Source organism: Cervus canadensis, chromosome 17 (assembly GCF_019320065.1).
Source record: "Cervus canadensis isolate Bull #8, Minnesota chromosome 17, ASM1932006v1, whole genome shotgun sequence".
NCBI lineage: Eukaryota > Metazoa > Chordata > Mammalia > Artiodactyla > Cervidae > Cervus > Cervus canadensis.
Genome location: NC_057402.1, coordinates 12,462,930 through 12,487,509, shown reverse-complemented (window position 1 = coordinate 12,487,509; position 24,580 = coordinate 12,462,930). Strand labels below are relative to the sequence as shown.

The window sequence follows — 24,580 nt, the reverse complement described above, 5'->3', positions numbered from 1 at the left end:
GTAGGTGCTTCGTAGATGTCCATCAAGTGAATGATTTCAGGAATTTGTGTGTGAGAGCATCCCCAGACACACCCAATCTGTCTTCATCTTTAGCCAAACTCCTCTGCAGTCCATGATGGGAAATGAAGGCCTGAACTCTTTGGCCCCATCTCGGAGGTTTTTTCTTGGCGTCCTGCCATCCTGAGAGGGAGCAGAATTCCAAGATTTTCAAGTCCAAAACTTGACGTTTTTCCAAAAAGATTCCTGTGTTTAACAACAGGCTCACAGATGGCAACTGATTTGGGAAATGCCTTGGGGTGGGGAGAGGAGAGGAGAAGCAGTATGGTCCCGAGGAGGAAGATGCAGACATGGTCCAGGAAACAGCCTACCTTGCTGGGGGTTCAGATTGAGAAGAAGCTACCCGTCGGGGGTTCTGTTCTCCAGCCCCAGGAGGTGGATGGAATCCCCGTCTTACAGATGTGGGGCCTGACGGGGTCGTCACCACCACCCCCTACTGCCACTTCATCTGGATGCTGTTCCTGACCCCACTTATTGTCCAGGGCTCTGCAGGAAACCAGGGAAGGGACCTGCCCTTTGGGGCAGCTGTCGTTCTGTAAAGGGAGGCAGCCTCATGTTAAGGGCAACTCATCTTTCCGTTTCCTTAAAGCTTTGAGTTTGGCAGGACTGCACTGGGTGGTCCCCGGGGCCTCTCGTCCTGGTGCCAGAATCTGATGCCTCTTAGAGAAGTGGCTTGTGGGAAACTGGGTCCAGCTCCCTGCAGGGACTCTGGGCAGGTCACCTCCTGAGGTGAGGAGCTCAGAATGCTGTTCTCTTCAGGGCTGGGACCAGATCGCTCCCAGGTTCTCTGCACCCACGAACCCGTTCCCAGGGAGCTCCGCCTTTCCTGGCGGGTGGGAACTTCCTGTTGAAGTTGGTTCCACATTCCTCTGCAAGCCAGAGGCTCCGGGACATTCCCCTGGGCTGGCCCTCAGCAGAGCTTCCGCCCAGGGCTCGCCTCTGGAATGGGCCGGGGCTTCCTGTGTCCCTGCGGAAGCTCCCTTTGTGTCCCTGCGGAAGTGTTTCCAGGTGGCGCCCTGAGAAACCGCAGGTACTTCCTCTCCATCTCCTCTAACTTCAATGTGAGAAGCGGGGGCGAGGGAACGGGGTTGTGTGGCTGCTGCCTGTTTAGGTGTGTCCAGTGGCCAGGGGAAATTGAGGCCAGTGTGGACAGGGGTTCACAGGAATGTGGAGCCAGACAGCGTGACACAGCGCCTGTGAGAAATTCTGCATAGCCAGCTGCAGGTCCTCCGTCCACCCACTCATCCTCGTCATCTTTTCAGCTTGTCTCTTGTGGCTCAGTGGTAAAGACTCTGCCTGCAGTGCAAGAGACTTGCAGGAGACATGGGTTCGATCCCTAGGTTGGGAAGATCCCCTGGAGATGGAAATGGCAACCCACTCCAGTATTCTTGCCTGGGAAATCCCATGGACAAAGGAGCCTGGTGGGCAACAGTCCATGGGGTTGCAAGGAGTTGGACACGATTGAGCGACTAAACAACTGGTTGTGGCATCACAACCATCTGAGACCGTGGGGAGGCCCTGAGGGGCTTTAGGGGTGGGTGGAGCTAGTGTTCCCCTAAACTGGGGCCCAGGAAGGAAGCTGGGGCCAGGGGAGGGATAAGGGGTGGGGTGCTGGGAAGAGGGGAGGATATGTTCCACTCAGAACTTTCGTGGCTGCAGATATCAAGGAATGAGCCCAGGCTGTCTGATGTGCAGCTCTTCTGTGTGGTTGGGGACAGGCTGGGAGGCAGGCACTGGAGGCTAGAAGTCCTGGGTTGGAATCTTGGTTCTACTACTCACCAGCTCTGTGACTCTGGGCAAGCTGTTTCATCTCCTAAACTCCAGCTCCTCATCCACAAGATGGGATGAAGGCATCCTCTGTAAGCCGTACGTAGGTTGTTATTCACCCCTTCTGTGCACCGTGTGACACACGGGTGCTCAGTAAGTGTTCATTTGCATGACATGTCGTGTCCATCTCTTTGCGACCCTATGGATTATAGCCCACCAAGCTTCTCCGTCCATGGGATTCTCCAAGCAAGAATACTGGAGTGGGTTGTCATTTCCTACTGCAAGGGATTTTCCCAACCCAGAGATCAAACCTGTGTCCATTATGTCTGCTGCATTGGTAGGTAGGTTCTTTATCACTAGAGCCACCTGGGATGACAACATGCTTTAATCACATGGTTTCTGTTACACTCAGCTTCTCACGCTCTCTCCTTCTTGGACCATAAACGATGTTCTAGAAAGTTCACGGGAGTCAGAATCCCTGGAGGTCTGGCACCGTGGCCATTCCCAGAGTCAGGAAGAGGGAACTGGTATCTACTATGCTATCCACCTGTTCTGTGCCGGGCACTGGGCTTCAGGTACTTTGCAGACAAGGTGATTATTTCAGTCAGTAAATATTTGGGTACCAGACTCTTGTGGGCCTTGGTGATCCAGGCCTGTTTCTACAGGACACCCATGGATTCTGGGAGCTTCCAGGCATGTGGGTTAAATCTGAGCAGATGACCACACGATACATTTTATGTATCATCTCCTGCCCTCACCACACAGCTGAAGGGTGGGGGTGGTGGAAATGCCAGCCCGTGGCCCCTGGGCTCTGCCCACCCACATAATGCGTCACTGGACTTGTACACCAGTGCCCGAGGGCACGCAGCCGTAGCCTGGCTCCCGTGCCCACCCAGTCTGATGCTGGATTTACATCTACATGTGGTGCAGCTGTGCTCTTCCCACTTCAGGCCACGGAGGGTGGTAATTGGGCCTCCTGGGCCAGCTGTTGGCTGGGGGAGAGGAAAAGCAGAAGCAGCTCTTTCTCCCGTGGGAACTGTGGTCTGCAGTGCAGGCATTGCCCTGCAATGGCCAGCCAGTGACCCTGAGCCCCAGTCTGGCTGGGGAAAACCCTTAATACATGCTGTTTGTGGTTGATGTCCTGCCTGGGACATTCTCCTGCCCCATGGACCACACCCCTTGCCCTCCAACTGAACTCTTCCTGCTCCCGTAAGGGTAAGGAAATCATATCTTGTGTCCGGGATGCTGGCCCTCATGTCCACCATTATTATAAGTGGCCACATATACTGGGGACTTGCTGTGTGTCGGGCACTGAACGAAAAATAGGGAATTCTTACAGGGCTCTTCTGGGGCTTCTGTGTGCCATGTCCTTTTCTAAGAGTTTTACATGTATTCCCTCATTTAATCCTCATGACAGTACATAAGGTGGGGACGATGATCATCTCCAGTTTACGGAGAAGGAAACAGAAGCACAGAGAGCTAAGGTGACTTGCCCACAGTCACCCAGCTACTAAGTGGAAAACAAGGGTTTCCAACCTGGCCCAGACTAACCACTGTCTCTTTGTACTGTACATTTTCATTCCATCCTTGCAGCTATCTTGAGAATGAGGCATTACCATTACCCCCATTTTACAGAGAGGGAAACTGAGGCTCCAAGAGGCTATGGGACTTCCCGAGTCACACAACTATTATGTGGGTGAGCCTCCTGATCGACAAATGCCACCCCGGGCTGGTCCAGTCAGAAGCAGAAATCTAGACCCTTGGTGGTTCTTGAACCGTGTGTGTGTGTTCTTCACTCAGTCATGCCCGACCCTTTCTGACCCCATGGACTGTAGCCTACCAGGCTCCTCTGTCCATGGAATTTTCCAGTCAAGAATATTGGAGTAGATATTTCCTTCTCCAGGGGATCTTCCTAACCCAGGGGTCGAACCCAGGTCTCCTGCATTGCAGGCAGATTCTTTACCATTTGAGCCACCGGGAAAGCCCCTGAATGGTAACAGAAGGTGAAGTTTACTGAGCACTTCCTGTGGATCGGGCAGGGTGGTTCACACAGACACACTCATTCAGTCCTCAGAACAGCCCTGGAGGGTGGGTACTGTTACTATCCCCATTTCCCAGGTGAAGAAGCTGAGGCTCAGAGAGGTTTATTTGCCCACGACCACACAGGAAGAAGGGACAGCACCCCACACTGGCATTTTCACCCCAGACGTTCCTAAGGGACAGTACTGTGGCCAACCAGTGGATTCTTCTGCGTTCTTCCTGTGGAATCCTTAAGAAAATGCTTGTCTCTGTCCATGGTGTCTTCTAGCTGGTACATAGGTGCCAAGGAACTTGTCTGTGTTAAGAAACCATGTTAAATTGAGTTGAATTATAGGCCTTTGGGGACCTGGCACGCTCTCTTCAGTCCTCGGATGACACAGCTAAACGTTTTCTTCATCAGAAAACTCAGCACAAGCCATCTGAAGATTTCGGGAAGTTTCTAGGAGGTCTTCTCCCCACCCCACCCCCATCTTTCTCTGTCCTACAGGGAACTAGAGAGCCGTGCTGGCTGGGAGAGGAGGGGTCTGCTTAGTCTCTCTGAGTCCAGTACGGGTGACTGCAGAAATGGAGCTCTAGAAAACCCTGGGCCCAGCTGTTTCCTCTTAGCCACTGGGCATGGCTGGGAACACGGAGGAGAAGCTGCTGGTGCCATGGGCTCACGTACATGTGAAATTCCACACCCAATTTCTGTCTGCTCCAGGCCCCCAGAGGCACACAGCACTTCACAGTGAAAATGATTTGTTCTTGCCTGGGTCATGGGACCCGCCAGAGAAATCATACAGTCGGTAGACTGTCTCGTAAGTCAAGGTCAGGATTTCAAAGAAGTGGCCTTGTCAGTCACTGTGGAGCCCTGAGGTGTCAACTCACACCTAATTAGAACAAACACTGGCTGAGCACTGTAATTTCTTAATATAGCAGCTTTATTGAAGTGTAATTTACTTACCGTAATAGTCACACCTTTGAAGTACACAGTTGAGTGGTTTTTCTTCTACTCACAAAGTTGTGCAACCATTACCACAATCGGTTTTCTTTAGCACCCCCAAAGGAGCCCCCTACCTGCTAGCAATTATTCTTCGTCCTCCCCCCCATCTCCTGGCAACTGCTACTCTACTTTGTCTCTTTGGGTTTATCTATTCTGGATATTTTATATAAATGGAATCATTTAATAAGTGGCCTTTTGTGTCTGCCTTCTTTGTTGTTGTTGTTCGGCTGCTAAGTCATGTCTGACTCTTTGTGACCCCTTGGACCGCAGAATGCCAGTCTTCCCTGTCCTTCACTGTCTCCCAGAGTCTGCCTTCTTAGCATGATGTTTTCAAGTTTCATCCACATTGTGTCGGTCCTTCATTCCTTTTTCACGACTGAATAATATTCTATTGTATGGATGTACCACATCTCTCCATCATTGGGTGGACATTTGGATTATTTTCGCTTTCTGGTGATAAGTGGTTTATAAAAACAGCTGCCAAAGCATAATAGAGAAAGGGTTTTTTTTTGGGGGGGGGTTGTTTTTAATCTAAATGAAAGCAATATTCCTCTGAATTCTCTGTGGTTAACAACAGATGATCTCTGAATGGTCTCTGAATACTCCGGTTAAAAGCGATCTGGGGGATTTTAGATCAGCCTTCTTGTATGCCAAAGCAGAAAACTGAGGGGCCGGGGCTTGCCCAGGGGTCAGTATTGACCAGATGGAGCCAGACATCTGGGCCCCCTGCCCTGGAATCTGCTCTGTGATCACCCCACAGCCAGACCAGCACAGCCCAAACTGGGAGGTGGGAGGTGAAGGGGCTCAGGACTTGTTGTGGGCTGGGCATGTGCTGGGGGCCTGGAGTGTCTATGGATGCTGGCAGCAGAAGCCCACATGAGCTTCCTTGAGATAAAAGGGGACCTTAGTTATCATAAGGATATAGGGGTGTGTTGTGGATCCCACAAACAGTTGAACTCACCCAGAGGCTGGACTCAGAACCTCCATGCGTGTTGAGGCTCTTCCTGGCTCTTGTCTTCCTTTCACGTGCCTGCCTGTCTCATTCTGCTCCTTGCCTGTAGACTGGCTTTTCTCAAATCCACTGTCAGTGCCCATGGCAGACCGTGACCTCCCACTGACCCCAGACTGACTTTTGCTATTTCCTGCCTCCCTCACTTGGTGTTGCATCTGAATTCCAGAATCCTGAGAGGGAGAATGCCATCAGTCCAGATGGCAGGGGTCCACCCCTGGTCAGTAGCCATGCTGGCCAGCATGGCTTTGGTGGCCCCTGGAAGGGAGGGTTGTTTGGAGAGAAGAGATGCTGAGCACACACACCTGCACCCCTTGTGGGTCTGTGACAGGTGCCTCGGGCATTATCAGATGATGGATACTGATTGTTAATGTGGGAGAAATAGAAATTGATAGACCTAGTAGGTGGGTCCCTTATGCAGTGGTGGGAAGGACACTCCAGGCTGGGTATCAGCAATGACTCCCGCTGAACTGGCTGCCACCACCTCTCCCAGAATCAAGGAGGTGGGGGTCTGGGGAGTGCTGAAATATACAAGAACTCACTGTCAGAGTCACGACCCAGGGACCAGGAGGCCACTGCCACAGCTCTGCTGCCACCAGCAGCTGCCACCGGGCTGCTAGTCGGGCCTGAGAAGGCATCCCTGGTGCCCACTCTGCTAGCTCCTGGGCAGCAATGCGCCACTATAGCCAAAACAGCATCCCCAGAGGCCTGCTTCACAGCCGTGCATGGAAAGCAGCAGAAAGGTGGCCCAGCTCCTCCTCAGTCTATTTTTCAAAGTAAGGAGCCCAATTTGAGTCTAGAACTTCAACTGCAAGGGAGTCTGGGAAGTGCCTCTATGGACACCGTAGGAGGGGGTTGGCGTGGGGGCTGCTGAGGGTTGGCTCAGCATATCCACTCCCATGGGAACTGCAGGGATGCCTGGAAAAAAGCCGTGAAACTGCTCTTTGCTGATGACTTAGACCAGAGCAGACCTGGTAAGGGGCTCATGTGGCTTCCAGTCGCATGGTGAGGCAGAGGAGGGGGCTGGGCCCTGACCTATAGCTTGGCAAACACATTCTTCATGGAGCTTGGGCCATACACACCTCATATTTGGTGCTTAGAGTCTGCACACAGCCCTGCTGTGGGTCTGGTGTGGTCCCCATTTCCCAGGTAGCTGCACACAGGGTAATAAGGGCCTCAGGCAGGGCTGGTACCCCAGGTCTGCCTGAGCCCTGAGGGCTGTCCTCGGCCTGGTCCCAGTGTTGACTGTGGCCAGGAGGGCCCTCTGCCAGGCTGGAGTGTGTGCTTTGGAATACAGGGGCAGCAGGAAGGAAGGGGAGGAGGCAGCCAGCTGCTGTGTCTACGGGGTTCGTCAGCACTGGGAACCCACAGCCCTGCCCTGGATGTTTGCTGGATGGAGAGAGCGAGATGTTTAAGATGTTTAAGACGAGAGGGCCTGCCATTGGGAGGAGGATCAGAAAGCATTCCTGGCTCTTATTTCACTCCCCAGGGCCTCCAGACTCAAGGTGCAACCTTCAGAAGCAGGATGGTCAGCTTCGTACTTCTTGTCTTTCTTTTGTTTCCCTGTAGATCCTTGGGGTGGGTGAGATGGGGGAAGTTATCACCTCACAGCTGAGGACAGGGTAGCTCAGAGAGGTTGAAGGTCCACCCGCTGCCACAAAGTCACAAGTGACAGAGGACAGACAGCTCTTTGGCCCCAAGCTTTGAGGTTCCTGCAGTGGAGTGCAGAGCTGGTCATAGCTTGGGGTCATCTTTAGATCAAGAGAGGTGACTCACCGACATCAGCTCTGGGACCCACTTACATCTAGTCCAGAAGCTGGTCTGCGCCCGCTGAGGGAGCTCTGGGCCTGGCTTCTGTGTTGGCTGGGGGATCCTGGTCTGCATGTCTGGTCTTTCCCCCTTTTCCCAGGGGGAGAACACTTCTTGGGAAAGCATGAACAGGGTCCCAGAGGCTGAACCGTGGTACCTGACTGTGGTAAGAGGGGGAGACCAAGCCAAGGCCGCCTTCCTGGGGACGGCCTTTCACAGCCCCCCACAAGCTCTCCAGTCTCTACACTGGGCTGCCAGGGCGTCTCTTCCTGGGCCTTTGGTCCCTGTGCACTCAGGCCTGACTGCTCACGTCTCCATGTCAGCCCCCAGCAGGTCCTGCCTCCGACCTCGCCGAAGCCTCTTGTTTTCTCTCACATGCTCCCCTTCTGTCTTCCCCTTCCTCCCAAACCTCAGCCTGGCAGCTCAGCTTAATCACAGCCCTGATCCTATCTACTTCCCACAGAGTACGCCCCTGGTCTCTCTAGTGCCTTAGGCTCAAAACCCACACTCCAGGGTTCAAGATGGTGTCATTAAGAGGCTTTGGTATTGGACTTCTGGGTCTGCCACTTCCTAGCTATGTGACCTTGGGCTAGACAGCTTACTTCTTGAAACCTGTTTTCAGTTCAGTTCAGTCGCTCAGTTGTGCCTGACTCTTTGCAACCCCATGGACTACAGCACGCCAGGCCTCCCTGTCCATCACCAATTCCTGGAGTTTACTCAAACTCATGCCCACTGAGTGAGTGATGCCATCCAACCATCTCCTCTGTCGTCCCCTTCTCCTCCTGCCTTCAATCTTTCCCAGCATCAGGGTCTTAAACCTGTTTTAGTTTCCAGAAAAGCACCCAACTCAGTGCTTGACAGTGGTAGGTACTCAGTAAGTGGAACTTAATTGACCATTATTATCAACAAAAGCTAAAATTTAGTGCGTACTCTTCACCAAGTGTGCTAAATGCATCTCGTATGTTGGCCCATTTTAGTCTCATAATAGTACTGCGAGGTAAGAACTGTTGTTATCCCCATTTCACAGTTTAGGAAACTGAGATGCCCAGAGGCTAAATACTTTTCCAAGGTCACAGAGGTAGAATATGCCGGATCTAGGGTTTGAACCTGGCAATCTAGCTATCATTAACCATGAAGTTTCTGTGCCCTTCAGAGAGCAATCAGGATATAAGGATATAAGGATAAAACAAAAATGTATTAGAAGTAACTAAAAATTGATGGTAAGATTCATTCACCCCCAAGCAATAAGAAAACTTTAATGGTTCTGCTACTTAAGAGGATTTTTCTGTTTCGATCACAGCCATGAGCTAAAAGTATAAGACTCTAATCTGACAGTTGATGACGCTGCCCACCAGTGGGCAGCAAAAGGACTTTCACAGGCTTTGAAATCATGGGACTCAGAGGGCAGGCAAGTAGGATAGTACAAAGGACTCAAGATTTAGGCTCTAAAGACCTGCATTCAAGTCCTGGTACTGTCTCTGAGCTTGTGATGTTTAAGTCACTGAACTTCACCAAACCTTACCTGTGAAATGGGGAGAATATCTACCCCAAGTTGATATGAAAAATAGTGTTTGTGAAAACCACCTCCAAAATGTGTGAGGCACAACACAAGTGTTGAATAATGGTGACAGGACAGTTCTTTAACCCATCCCTGACAATGTTCCAACCTCAAGTGCATCCCCTTACCTCGCCATAAGGACCAGCTCAGAGGTCACTGGCTGGGCACGCAGGGTCTGTTTGTGGCTCTGCCACTAATTTTCTGTGAGATTTGGGCAGTTCATTAACCTTCATGGGCCTTGGTTTTCCTCTTTAACCAAGTGAGATTTATCTCGGGAATGCAAGGTTGGTTTAACACATGAAAAACAATAAGACATGCTGTATTATTAGAATAAAGCCCCAAAATTGCACAATCATCTCAACAGACAGAGAAAAAAGATTGGTCAAAATCCAACATCCTTCCTTAATGGGGGAAAAAAACACTCAAACTAGGAATAGAGTGAATTCCTCAATCTGATAAAGGGCATCTACAGAAACCCCCAAATGAGTGTCATACTCAGTGGTGAAAGATAGAAAACTTTCCCCCTAAGATTAGAAACAAGACACCTCTCACCTCTTCTATTCAGCTTTGTGCTGGAGGTTCTATCCAGGGTAAATAGGCAAGAAAAAAATAAAAAGCATTCAATTTGGAAAGGAGGAAGTAAAACTGTGTTCATAGATGACACAATCTTATATATAGAAAATCCTAGGGAATCTACCAAAACACAAAAAACAACCATTAGAATTAATAACCTTGCAGGCTCCAAAGTCAATATACAAAATTCAACTCTATTTCTATACATTAACAATATGAAAAATGAATGTAAGAAACTTCATTTATAATGCAATCAAAAAGCAATAAAGTACTTAGGGATAAATTTAACAAAAATAGAACAAGACTTGTACACTGAAAACTATAAAACATTATTGAAAGAAGATCTAAATAAATGAAAAAACATCCTAAGTTTATGGTTGAAAGATTTAAAATTTTTAAGGTGGCAATAGTCCTCATATTGATCTATAGATTTCATACAATCATTGTGAAAATCCATGCTAGGTTTTTGGGGGGGGGGGTTGGGGTTTTTTGTTTGTTTTTTGCAGAAATTGACAAGCTGATCCTAAAATTCACATGGAAATACAGGGGATCCAGAATAGCCAAAACAGTCTTGAACAAAATTGAAAGACTTACTGACTTCAAAACTTATTACAAAGAAATAGTCATCAAGACTGCCTGATCGTGGCATGGGATAGAAATATAGCTTGGTGAAATAGAACTGAGAGTCCAGAAATATGCCCAGACATTGCAGGAGATGCAGGAGACATGTGTTCAAACCCTGAGTCGGGAAGATCCCCTGGAGGAGGAAATGGCAATCCACTCTGGTATTCTTGCTTAAAATATCCCATGGACAGAGGAGCCTGGTAGGTTACACTCATGGGGTCACAAAGAGTTGGATTGAAGCATGAAGAAAGTAGGGAAAACCACTAGACCATTCAGGTATGACCTAAATCAAATCCCTTATGATTATACAGTGGAAGTGAGAAATATATTTAAGGGACTAGATCTGATAGACAGAGTGCCTGATGAACTATGGACGGAAGTTCATGACATTGTACAGGAGACAGGGATCAAGACCATCCCCATGGAAAAGAAATGCAAAAAAGCAAAATGGCTGTCTGAGGAGGCCTTACAAATAGCTGTGAAAAGAAGAGAAGTGAAAAGCAAAGGAGAAAAGGAAAGACAATCCCATTTGAATGCAGAGTTCCAAAGAATAGCAAAGAGAGATAAGAAAGCCTTCCTTAGTGATCAATGCAAAGAAATAGAGGAAAACAACAGGATGGGAAAGACTAGAGATCTCTTCAAGAAAATTAGAGATACCAAGGGAACATTTCATGCAAAGATGGACTCGATAAAGGACAGAAATGGTATGGACCTAACAGAAGCAGAAGATATTAAGAAGAGGTAGCAAAAATACACAGAAGAATTGTACAAAAAAGATCTTCACGACCCAGATAATCATGATGGTGTGACCACTCACCTAGAGCCAGACATCCTGGAATGTGAAGTCAACTGGGCCTTAGAAAGCATCACTACAAACAAAGCTAGTAGAGGTGATGGAATTCCAGTTGAGCTATTTCAAATCCTGAAAGATGATCCTGTGAAAGTGCTGCACTCAATATGCCAGCAAATTTGGAAAACTCAGCAGTGGCCACAGGACTGGAAAAGGTCAGTTTTCATTCCAATCCCAAAGAAAGGCAATCCCAAAGAATGCTCAAACAACTGCACAATTGCACTCATCTCACACGCTAGTAAAGTAATGCTCAAAATTCTCCAAGCCAGGCTTCAGCAATATGTGAACCATGAACTTCCAGATGTTCAAGCTGGTTTTAGAAAAGGCAGAGGAACCAGAGATCAAATTGCCAACATCTGCTGGATCATCGAAAAAGCAAGAGAGTTCCAGAAAAACATCTATTTATGCTTTATTGACTATGCTAAAGCCTTTGACTGTGTGGATCACAATAAGCTGTGGAAAAATCTGAAAGAGATGGGAATACCAGACCACCTGACCTGCCTCTTGAGAAACCTGTATGCAGGTCAGGAAGCAACAGTTAGAATTGGACATGGAACAACAGACTGGTTCCAAATAGGAAAAGGAGTATGTCAAGGCTGTATATTGTCACCCTGCTTATTTAACTTATATGCAGAGTACATCATGAGAAACGCTGGGCTGGAAGAAGCACAAGCTGGAATCAAGATTGCCGGGAGAAATATCAGTAACCTCAGATATGCAGATAACACCACCCTTGTGGCAGAAACTGAAGAGGAACTAAAAAGCCTCTTGATGAAAGTGAAAGAGGAGAGCGAAAAAGTTGGCTTAAACCTCAACATTCAGAAAACTAAAATCATGGCATCTGGTCTCCAGATTTTTCTGGACTCCAAAATCACTGTGGATGGTGATTGCAGCCATGAAATTAAAAGATACTTACTCCTTGGAAGGACAGTTTTGACCCACCTAGATAACATATTAAAAAGCAGAGACATAAAAAAAAAAAAAAGCAGAGACATTACTTTGCCAGCAAAGGTCTGTCTAGTCAAGGCTATGGTTTTTCCAGTGGTCATGTATGATTTTGAGAGTTGGACTGTAAAGAAAGCTGAGCGCCGAAAAATTGATGCTTTTGAGCTGTGGTTTTGGAGAAGACTCTTGAGAGTCCCTTGGGCTGCAGGGAGATCCAACCAGTCCATCCTAAAGGAGATCAGTCCTGGGTGTTCATTGGAAGGACTAATGATGAAGCTGAAACTCCAATGCTTTGGCCACCTCAGGCAAAAATTTGACTCATTGGAAAAGACCCTGATGCTGGGAGGGATTGGGGGCAGGAGGAGTAGGGATGACAGAGGATGAGATGGCTAGATGGCATCACCGACTCGATGCACATGAGTTTGAGTAAACTCTGGGAGTTGGTGATGGACAGGGAGGCCTGGCATGCTGCAATTCATGGGGTTGCAAAGAGTCGGACACAACTGAGTGACTGAACTGAACTGAACTGAGTATTAAAAGAGAAAGAACTTTAAAGTCAAAAATTCTTGGTAAGGGTGCCAAAACAATAGGGGAAGGAATAGTCTTTTCAACAAATGGTGCTAGGAAAACTAGATAGCTTTTTAAAAAAAGAAGTTGGAGCCTTAATTAACACCACATATGAAACTTGAGATAGACTTAAATGTAGTAGCTGACAATATGAAACTCTTAGAAAACATACATGTACATATTTGTGACCATGGTTTCTTATATATATCAAAAGCAGAAGTAGCCAAAAAATGAAAATTAAAAAACAAACTTCATCAAAATTAAAACTTTATGGGATTTATGGGATCTATGAAGTAAGTGGAAAAACTCCTGGAATGGGAGAAAATATTTGTAAATTATATTTCTGATAGGGACCTAGTATCTGGAATATATAGTTCTATATAGAGAACTATAGAACTCTTAGAACTCAACAGTAAAAAGACAACCCAGCCTTTAAAATGGGCAAAGGATTTGAGTCAGCAGTTCTCCCAAGATTTATAAATAGCCAATAGATCCATGAAAGATGCTCACCATTATTAGTCATCAGGGGAATGCAAATCAAAACCACGGTGTGATTACCACTCATCACTCAGTAGAATGGCTATAATTAAGAGAGACAACACTAATGTGTTGGCAAGGATGTGGGTATATTGGAAACCTCATATACTGTTGATGGGAATGTAAGATGGTGCAGCATCTTGGAAACCAGGCTGGTAGGCTTTCAGAAGGTTAAATGTAAAGTCACTGTTGTTGTTCAGTCACTCAGTTGTGTCCTAACTCTTCGCGACCCAGTGGACTGCAGCATGCCAGGCTTCCCTGTCCTTCACTATCTCCCCATATCTCCCCAAACTCATGTCCCTACTGAATCATACTGTATGGTGCATCAATTCTAGTTATAACTCCTTGTTATATATGCAAGAGAAATTAAAACATATGTCCACAGAAAAACTTGTACATACATATTCATAAGAGCATTATTCATAGTAACTTAAAAGTAGAAATAATCCCAGTATCCAAGTGATGATCAGGTTAAACAAAATATAATATATTCATATAATGGAATATTATTTGGCCATAAAAGGGAATGAGATACTGTTCATGCTACAAAATGGATGAACTTTGAAAATATTCTGCTAAGTGAAAGAAGCCAGGCATGAAAGGCCACATATTATGATTCCAGGTATATAGAGTGTCCAGAATAGGCAAATCTGCAGAGACAGAGTAGATCATTCATAGAGCTTGAGAGGAGAAGAAATGGGGACTATTGGTAACAGGGAGGGGGTTTCTTTTCAGGGTCCTGAAAATCTTCTGGAATTATATAGCTTTCTAATATACTAAAACCACCTAATCATACACTTTAAAAGTAGTGAATTTTATGATATCTTTTTTGTGTGTGTTTGTGTGGAGAACTCAGGTTTATTATGCCGGTAAGCCCAGAGAACTTAACACTCCAAGCTCTGAGCCCCAAACAAAGGGGTTACAGAGTTTTTATACATGTACAGGCATGATTAAGAGAGTTTGCAGGTTTGCAGGGGCTTGGGCAATTGCAAAGAGGAGGACAAAGGTGAGTGAGATAAATCCTAGTTCCTGGTACTGTGAGTCCCTACATTTTGAGACCTACATGATCAAGACTTTGCAAAGAGCAAGCTGAATTACAGAGGCAGAAGTGAAGAAGGAATTCATAGGACCTGGACTCCATCTGAGGCCTGTCTGTGCTGATCGTGCCCGGCCACCTCTCCTTTGTATGATATCTTTATTATCTCAGTTTTTAAATGGAGTCAATCTAGAATGGTGTTTCTCAAGCCAGGTAAGCAGCTTCAGTAGCACCAGGGAACTTGTTAACAAATGCAAATTCTCGAACCACCTCCCCCCCGCAACTCCAAAGCTGCCCAATCATTAGCTCCAGGGGATTCTGATTTATATTCCAGTTTGAGAACCACTGGTCTTAGACCTATGCTCTCGTGTAAACACTCCTAGTTTAGGGCCCACAAATATCTACTTCATTTAGTAGCACACACCCCCTCATACCACAAGTTAACCACTCTAGGTAGTTAATTGTCCACATTATTTTGTTTGAAGTTTATCGTTAGCATCTGCATCTGTTCTTAATTTTTTGCACCAGTATGATTAGCCATCTGTTTTGATAGAGTTCATTTGTAAAGATTCTTTTCACATAATTAAATTGTGATTCCCTGCTTCAAAAAAAGATGAAATCTAAGAGGGAAAGAAACACCAGCAGCTCTTCTTTCTCTTGCTTATGTTTGCACATCAGAGTCCACAGTGAGCATCTCTCAGATGTCCTTGACATTGCACTTGAAGGATGGCAGTTGGTGATGGGTGGGAGGGGCTCATTGTATGTCAGAGGAGTGTCCCTCAGGATAAACACTGTCACCCCCGTAGCCCCCCAACCTCTTATCACTTTGCCGCATAAATTAGTCTAGGCTTCATGTTAGAGAAATCCAACTCCGGTTGGTTTAAGCCAAAGGACCCACAGTGGCAGATTCACCGGGAGAATCTACCTTCAGGCAAAGCTTGACATTGGGCTCAAGTGGTTACAAGACCCTGTCCATCTCAGCAAGGCTCTCCCCTGCACTGGCTTCATCCTCAGGTAGCTGGCAAAGATGACCACCAGCCGTCAACGCTTATATCCCATTGGGTTAACCCAGTGTACATACAAGTGGTGCCTCTGGCTGACTAAGGATTGCATTGGGCCGCATGTAACAGAAAATTTAAGTGACAAAGCCTTCACCTCAAGGGATTTATTTTTAATCACATACTAAGTCCTGAGATTAGGAAGTCTTGTAGCTCTGTTATACCATGGGTGTTCCATTTCTGTTCCTCCGTCCTTAGCACGTGACTTTTGCCTTCAATTTGCCAAGTGGCTCCTGTGGCTTGTATGTTCATGTTCCAGGCAGGAACAAGGAGGAAGAACAAAAGACGAGAGGTGTGTCGACAAACCATCTCTTCTTATCAGGAAGATAGTCACATTTCTGGAAACCCCACCATATAGACATCTACTTACATCTCATTGTCCAGAACTGTCTGTGGCCACTCCTTCCTGCCAGGAAGCCTAGGAAATTAAGGTTTTTAGCTGGGAACCTACTTTCTCAAAGCAAAATAAGATTCTGTTAGTAAGGAGGAAGGGATAATGGATATTATAGACAGTGATTCTCAGCAAAATCCACACATAGGTCTCTAAATGGGTTATCCACTCAAGCCCAAACCTATGTAAGCCATTCAAAGGCAAGGGTTGTTGACTTGTCCGCTAGTAGATTCTCAGAACCTAGAATAGTGCCTAGCACAGAGAATGAACACACTAAGTATTTATGGAATGCACGATTAGCCAAGCTTGACTCGCACATCCCACCCATAGAACTAGGAAGTAGAGTCAGCCCTCCAAATCACAATGATGTGGCATGAAGGGTCGGTTCCCTAAAAAAAAATTAGCTTGCTGTTACCAGTAAGGGGGAATGGATGCTGGGCAAAGAAGAACAATAAATGCCCAGCACAACCGAGTATCGCTCCAGCTAGCCAGTTCTTAGAGATAGCAAACTACCCATCCAGAACTACACTTTTCATATGCAGACTAACCAAGCCTGAGCCCCGTATTCTGAATCACTGGCCTCCATCTGGCTCTCACACGCCAGCAGGCTCTGTTCCCTGATGCTGATCAACCAGGGTCCCATCTGGCTCTCTCACTGCGCGAGGCTCTATTCCCTTGCCCTGATCACCCAGGGTCAAGTACCAGATGACTGGAGACAGCCCTGTGCTCAAGAACCTCCTGAGATTGTTCAAATGAGCCAATCCTAAGCCTGCTCACCCTGCCTTGCATTTGCTCCTGGAAAACACAGTAATCATTTCCGTGTCTGGTGTCTTACAATGCCTGATTAAACAATAGAGAAGACCGGTGGAAGGTGGGGGTAGGGGGTGGAGGGAAGGGGCACAGCATCACTGTGAATGTTTTCCACACTTGGACCATGACCCACAGTAACAAATATCTTGTGCATGCACGCATGCATACACACACACACACACACACACACACACACACACACACACGGATATCTATAAAAAGGAAACGGAAGTCTTAAGAGTAATATTTAATATACCATAGCTATGATACTTTTTTCTTTTTAGGGGAATACTAGATGCCACCCACTTAATTGATTTCACAATCCCATCCACTAATGGGTCTCATCCAACAGTTGAAAAATAGCCATGGAACAGGTCTAATGGAGCATTGTCTCTTAGTAAACAATTTTTGGCCTTGAGGCTTGCTAGCTGAGTGGGGCCAGATCAGATGTCCAAACCAGAAGTGAAATCCATACTAGGCAAACTGACATCAGATGCAGTTTGGTGTCTGTGAAAATAAGAAATTATCCTTTTGCTGTGGCATGTATATGTGCCTACAAAGACACTCCTAAGCCTGTAAGTGTCCAGGTTTACACTTCCCCAAAGTGAATCCTTCCCTCATATGCAGGGTTTTAGGTCATTTATGGGGATTCCCTCCTCTGGCAGTCTGGATGAGTCGGGATGTGGGTTGAAATTTTGGACAAACTAATCAGGAAAGCTTTCTTCTGTTTGTGCAAGGATTACAAAATACAGAAAGGCGTATGTGGAGGAAGATCTCGGAAGACAGATGTTTTTCTAGGTGTAGCATCTAGAATGAATTTGCTGATTTCTAGCTAACTGTATTTTCCTGATTCATAAACAGGCTGGGTGTTTTTTTTTTCGCAAATACGTTTTTAGTGACTTAGGAAGATTCAAGCACAGGTGTTCAGAGCTAAAACTGCCATTGCCAGCCTACTTTGCAATTTCTTTTTTACTGAGCTATAATTTATCAACCATAAAATTTATACTTACAAAGTATACAAGTCAATGTTTTTTTAGTATGTTCACAAAGTTGTGCAACCTCACCACCATATAATTTTTTAATTGTTTATTTATTTTTCGCTATACTGGGTCTTCCCTGCTGCACGGGCCCTGCATTGACAGACAGATTCCTATCCACTGTACCACCAAGGAAGTCCTGGCTTCTTTCATTTCATACAGTGTCTTATAGGTTCATCCATGCAATGTAGTATCAATGCTTCATTTCTTCTTATGCTTGAAAAACATTCCACTGATTTATATGCTGCATTTTGTTTCTCCATTTATAACTTCATGGTTATTTGGGTTGTTTCTTCTTCAGGGCTGTTAATGAAAAGTGCTACTATATATATTTGGGTACAGATTTTTGTGGGACGTATTGAGGAATTGCCTACAGTTCCTGACTCAAACTTCCAAAATAGTGTTGAATAGAATTTCTAAGAGCAGAGATCCTCATCTTGTTGAAGGTTTTCAGCCTTTCACCATTAAATACGATGTTAAGTGTCAGGTGTTTGTAAGTGCCCTTTATCAAGCTAAGGAAATGCTTTTCTATTCCTAGTTTGCTAAGTGTTTTATCATAAAAGAGTGTTGAATTTTGTATCAATTGAGAGGATTGTGCTTTTTCATCCTTTATTCTGTTAATGTGGTGTATGGTTGAATTTCATATGTCAAACCAACCTTACATTCCTGGGATAAATTCCACTTGGTTCAGTTCAGTTCATTTCAGTTCAGTCGCTCAGTCGTGTCCGACTCTTTGCGATCCCATGATTCACAGCACGCCAGGCCTCCCTATCCATTACCAACTTCCGGAGTTTACTCAAACTCATGTCCATTGAGCCAGTGATGCCATCCAGCCATCTCATCCTCTGTCGTCCCCTTCTCCTCCTGCCCCCAGTCCCTCCCAGCATCAGGGTCTTTTCCAATGAGTCAACTCTTTGCATGAGGTGGCCAAAGTATTGGAGTTTCAGCTTCAGCATCAGTCTTTCCAATGAACACCAAGGACTGATCTCCTTTAGGATGGACTGGTTGGATCTCCTTGCAGTCCAAGGGACTCTCAAGAGTTTTCTCCAACACCACAGTTCAAAAGCATCAATTCTTGGGCACTCAGCTTTCTCCACAGTCCAACTCTCACAACCATTCATGACCACTGGAAAAACCATAGCCTTGGGTATAATTCTTTTTATGTGTTGCAGGATTCAGTTTGCCAGAATTTTAAGAATTTTTGCATCTATATTCCTAAGGGATATTGGTCTGTAGTTTTGTTTTCTCGATGTCTGACTTTGGTATCAGGGTACTACTGGCTTCATAGAGCAAATTGGGAAGTGTTCTCTCCTTCTTTATCTTTTGGAAGACTTTGCAAAGGACTCTTCTTTAAACACTTGGTGGAAATACCCATGAAACCATCTGGTCCTGGCTTTACCTTAAGGGAAGTTTTCTGATTACTATTTCAGTTTCTTGTTATGTGTCTATTCAGGTTTTCTGTTTCTTTTTGAGTCAGTTTGTTTCTGTCTTTGTGGAATGTTTTTTCTGTTTCACCGAGGTTACCTAATTTTTTGGCACGTAGTTGTTCATAGTGTTCCTTAATAATCCTTTTTATTTCTGTAAGATTAATAGTGGAATCCCTCTTTAGTTCCTGATTTAAGTAATTTGAGTCTTTTTTTCTTGGTCACTCTATCTAAAGATTTGTGAATTTTGTTATCTTTTTAAGAACCAATTTTTCATTTAATTGATTCTGGGATTTTTTTTTTTTTTCCTATTTCACATACTTCTGCTTCAATCTTGATTTTTTCCTTTCTTCTTTTTTTGGACTTAATTGGCTTTTTTTTTGTTTCTCAAAGTGTAAAGTTAGGTCATTGATTTAAATCCTTTCCTCCTTTTTAATATAGGAATTTATAGCTATAAATCTTTCTCTAAGCACTGATTTCACTTCATTCCATATGTTTTGGTGTGTTCTCTTTTCATTTTCATTCATCTCAAAGTATTTTCTAATTTCCCTTATTATTTCTTCGTTGAACCATTGGTTGTTTAGGAGTATGTTATTTAATATCTACATATCTGTAAATGTTCCAGTTTTCCTTCTGTTATTAATTTCTAATTTCTTTCCAATGTGGAAAGGTTGTAGAATAAACTTTACATGATTTAAATACTTAAATGGCAACCCACTCCAGTATTCTTGCCTGGAGAATTCCATGGATAGAGGAGCCTGGCAGGCTACAGTCCATGGGGTCGCAAGAGTCGGACACAACTTAGTGACTAAATCAAATCAAAGGTATTGTTGTTTGTTTTATGACCTAACATATGATCTATCCTATAGAATGTTCCATGTGAACTTGAGAAGGTGTCTTCTTCTTGAATGTATATATTAATGTTTTTCATCAGATATGCAAAATTTTTGAGCATGATTTCAAGTATTCTTCCTGCCCCCTTTTCTCTCTCCTTTTTTTTTATATTCTCATTATGCATACATTGGCATATTTGATGGTGTGCCACAGGTCTCTAAGACACAGTTCATTTTTCTTTACTCTCTTTTTGTTCCTGAGACCAGATCTCAGTTCACCTATCTCTGAGGTCATTGATATTTTTCTTCTTCCTGCACAGATTTGCTGTTGAGCCCCTCTAGTGAAATTTTCACTTAAGTTATTGTACCTCTCAACCCCTCTCAACTTTCTGTTGGTTCTTTTTAAAGTTTTTACTTCTCCAATGATATTCTCTGATGAGAAATCATTCCTATACTTCTCATTTATTTTTGGGACATATTTAAAACTTCTTTGTGCACATTTAAAATCAGCTATTTTAAAATACAGCTGATTTGAAGCCTTTGTCTAGTAAATCCAGTGTCTAGAATTCCTCAAGGATAGTTTCTATTAGCTGCTGTTTTCATGTGTATGGGCTGTGTTATCTTGTTTCTTTGCATGTCTCATAATTTGTTGTTGATGAAATGGGCATTTAAAATAATATAATGTGAAGTAATAATAAGAAATCAGATTCTTTCCCATTCCCATGGCTGTTTGTTGTTGCTTTACTATTGTTGTTGTTGTTTGGTGATTTTTCTAATTCTGTAAAATCTATATTGTTTGTTGTGTGACCCCTGAAATATCTGCTAATGATTACACAGAGATTTCTTTAGATGCCTGGCTCAAAACAAGTCTCCTTCTCTTTGCTGGGTTCTGTGTGTGTTTGGGGGCACGCCTTTAACACTCAGGCAGTTTACAACTCCACCTTAGCCTTTACTTCTTGTTTTCTCGGAGTCTCAGTGTTAGGCAGAAGTGAAAGCTTAAGGTCTTCTCAAGTCTTTCCTGCATGCTTAGTTGCCCAGTCCTGTCTAACTCTTTACGACCACATGGACTGGGGCCTACAAGACTCCTCTGACCATGGGATTATCCTAGCAAGAATACTGGAGTGGATTTCCTCCTCCAAAGGTTCTTCCCGACCCAGGATCAAATCCACATCTCCTGTGGCTCCTACATTGGCAGGCAGAATCTTTACCACTGAGCCACCCGGGAAGCCAAGTCTTTCCTAAGAATGCAAATAACCCTGGGAACAGCCCTATGCCTGTCATGAAATTTCAAATTCCTAGAACTACCTGGGAGCTTTTCCAAGTCCTCTAGGGATATCTCATTCCCAGCTTTTCCTTTTAAGCTTTTTCATTAACCTATTGTTTGTCCAGCTGTTTTCCACCACTGCAGGCAGCACAGTTTTCAACAATTGTCTCTGATAGTTTTCAACAAATGCCCTCAAGGAAAAGGCTATTCATACTGGGTGAGCTCTGATTCAGGTAAAATAAAGACACCTTAAAAGTAGGGTCTTCCAGGAAACCAGCAGACAGGTCAGAAAATGCCAGTCCTCTGGGAACAGACTTGGAAGGAGCTCTAATCCTGTCCTTCCCCCTCTGGTGGATGCCAGGCTACTGGTTTTTCAAGACTGCTCCAAAGCTGATGAAAGAAAATGAAAACAAGGCAAGTTAAAACTCTATAAAGTTCACTGTTGTTACTTTTACCCAGATTATTTTCTTAAATAAACACTCCCTGGATGGCTACAAGGCTTTGGTTAATTTCCAGAGTTCTAAACAAGTTGACTCAGACCATTTTTGCTAATGTTTTCATTGCTTTTATGGAGGAGAGGATTTTCAGAGGTCCTTCCTCCACCAAATCATTGGCATTACCCACAAGCCTGTTTTGAGGGTGCGTGTGCTCAAAATACCCAGTGGCTTATTAAGGATAAGCCACTAATTAAGGATAATTACACTATGCTTGTACTCAGTGGCCACTTTTCCTCAGTTAAATTGTTTGTGGGTTCCCTTGGTAGGGGTCAGTGAGGTCATACCTGTCAGCAGAACACCACATTTTAGTCTTGCATCTGCCACTGGTTGAGTATATGACCTTGGAGCAAATGAGCTGAGATTTCTAAAGCACCTTCTTTGCCAAGTTCTTTGTGCTGGGTGTTTTACATACATTGCATCATGTCATTTTTGCAACAACCAAGAAAGGGGTAATGTTCCCTTTTAGCAGAGGAAACTACTAAAATGCAAAATGCTTAGCATTATGCCTGCTTCACATAGCAAATATTCCCTGCATCAACTATTGTGTTGTCACTTACATCTGTTACTGTCAGAAGAGGAAGTGGAGTTGAGGGGATTGCTCAAGGTCATTTGAATTCCAACTGCAAGTTTGACTCCAAAGCCTGTTCATATTCAACATCCCATTCCAGCTGCCCTGTACAAATTTGTTCCAGCTCTGGGTCTCATTTTCCTCCTCCTGTCAAATGAAGGATTTGGACTGACTGGTTTTTCAGTCAACAAACACTCAACTGTTTTACTGAGATCACTTCCAGGTCGACAGTACGGAGCTCTGTCGTTCTGTGAAGTCCGATGTTGGGAGGCCTATTCATAGCATTTTCTTGTTTGGCGTGAAAAAGTAAACCTACAGGTAGACTGGAGGTGTGTAACCTAGTGTGTATTTCTCCCCCTTCTGGCTCCACCGCATCCCTCTGCAGAGGCAAGAGGGGACAAAGTCAAGTGGGTGTTCACCTGGCCGCTCATCTTCCTCCTGTGCATCACCATCCCCAACTGCAGCAAGCCCCGCTGGGAGAAGTTCTTCATGCTCACCTTCGTCATCGCCACGCTGTGGATCGCTGTCTTCTCCTACCTGATGGTGTGGCTGGTGAGTGGCGGGAGAGGGGGTGGACTGTACGGACAGCCCCTGCCCGGCATCTGCCAGAGGTGGGAGAGCTAGGATCAAGAGTGACCACAGGCCCTGCTGGATCACCTTCAGCAACTCACCTACCTTAACAGACCTCGGCTTATTTCTCAGTAGGAAGGGGTTTCAGCAGAGTCTTATGAAGCCATGCTGTGTATCACAGACACCCAGAGAGACACAGCATGGTCCATGGTGTCCATGGGAGGGAGGGTTACCTTCACATGGACAGCCTGGGACATGTCACCGTGGAGTGATGGGAAGAGGAATGTGGCAGGGATGGCAGACACTCTCTAGAAAGAGCTCTGGAGGGCTAATCATTAGGCCCCCTTCCTTTTCAGCATCTGTAGAGGAATGTGATGGAGACTGGAGTTGGAGGGAGACAAACATGGCCCCTTTCCATGGCCCCTGCCCAGTGATGTTCTGCTCCCCTTCCTATGTTCAGGCACAGATATAAACTGTAGGTAAACTGTTCTAGTCCTCACAATAACCCAATGGGGTAAGCAGTTTTACTGTGCCCATTTTATAGATGAGGAACCTGAGGCCTAGAGGTTGAGTCATTTGTCCAGTTAGTTATACAGTTAGCAGCTATTGAACAACTAGTTACACAGCTAGTGAATTCTAGAGTTGGGATTAGAACTTGGGTGTTGAGCTCCAGAGTCTAAGATCTCAGCCAGTCACCTCAGTTTGCTCTTAGAATCTTCAGGCAGAGAGGCTTTGGCATAGCCCCTCTGGCCCCACATGACTGCTCCCTGGGCAAACTTTCACTGGCGGGGTGGGGCCAAACAGGAGCCCCCTTTTTCTCACTCTTTATATCATCTTGTGGGGTTCCCCCTCTTCCTTTCACCCACCTGGGAAGCCTGTGAACAGCGAGAAAAGCGGGCACAGAACCTCTGCATTTCTACTGTGAAGTTCACCTGCAAGCCACTCACACCTCAGTAGTATCCATGCAGCCATTTCACTCTCCTCCTAACACCCAGTGCCGCCTAACACACAGGGCAAAGGTGTGTGTTGGCCTCAGAGGCACAAGAGCAACATTCTCTTAACCCAAGAGGAACAGTTTGGTGGGAGAAGAGCAGCTGTGGGGTCCCATGGAACTGGCTGTGAATCCTGATTCTCCCCACTGGAGCCATGAAACCTGGACAGGTGACTCAGCTTCCATGAGCCACAGTTGTCCCCTCTGCGAAATGGACATGATCACCACTGTCTGCAGGTTATTGGGAGATGAAAGGGTTCTATTCAGGCATCAGGTGTGAGCTAGCAACATAGCAAATTGATCATAACTGTAAATATCAGCCATGTTCACCATGAGATGCAGCCAACACTGCTTCCAAGCTTATTCAGATAGAGGTTTAAATCCCCATGGATGCCAAGGTGTGTGTTTTTACATAGAAAAGAAGTTGGAAATAGCTACTAACAGACCCCCGCCCCCACCAGAAAAGGATGACAGTCAAAGATGTTGTTGTTGTTCAGTCACTGCATTGTGTCCAACTCTTTGTGACCCCATGGATTTTAGCACTCCAGACTTCCCTGTCCTTCACTATCTCCCGGAGTTTGCTCAAATTCATATCCATTGTGTTGGTGGTGCTATCTAACCATCTCATCCGCTGCCGCCCTCCTCTCCTTTTGCCTTCAGTCTTTCCCAGCATCAGGGTCTTTTCCAGTGAGTCAGCTCTTGGCATTAAGTGGCCAAAGTATTGGAGCTTCAGCATCAGCTCTTCCAATGAATATTCAGGGTTGATGTCCTTTAGGACTGATT

The 24,580-nt window shown here is 45.4% G+C and overlaps 1 protein-coding gene across 3 annotated transcripts in view; it reads left to right on the top strand.

Moving 5' to 3' along the window:
• The window catches only part of SLC24A4 (solute carrier family 24 member 4), a 185,508-nt gene that overhangs the window by 145,535 nt on the left and 15,393 nt on the right, over positions 1–24,580 (top strand). For 2 of the 3 annotated variants that reach the window (XM_043434429.1, XM_043434428.1), the window contains exon 13: positions 22,622–22,788. In XM_043434429.1, the coding sequence (XP_043290364.1) occupies positions 22,622–22,788 (167 nt within the window). Of the gene's footprint in view, positions 1–22,599; positions 22,789–24,580 lie in introns of all 3 variants that reach the window. The other variant, XR_006262956.1, reaches the window with a different exon arrangement.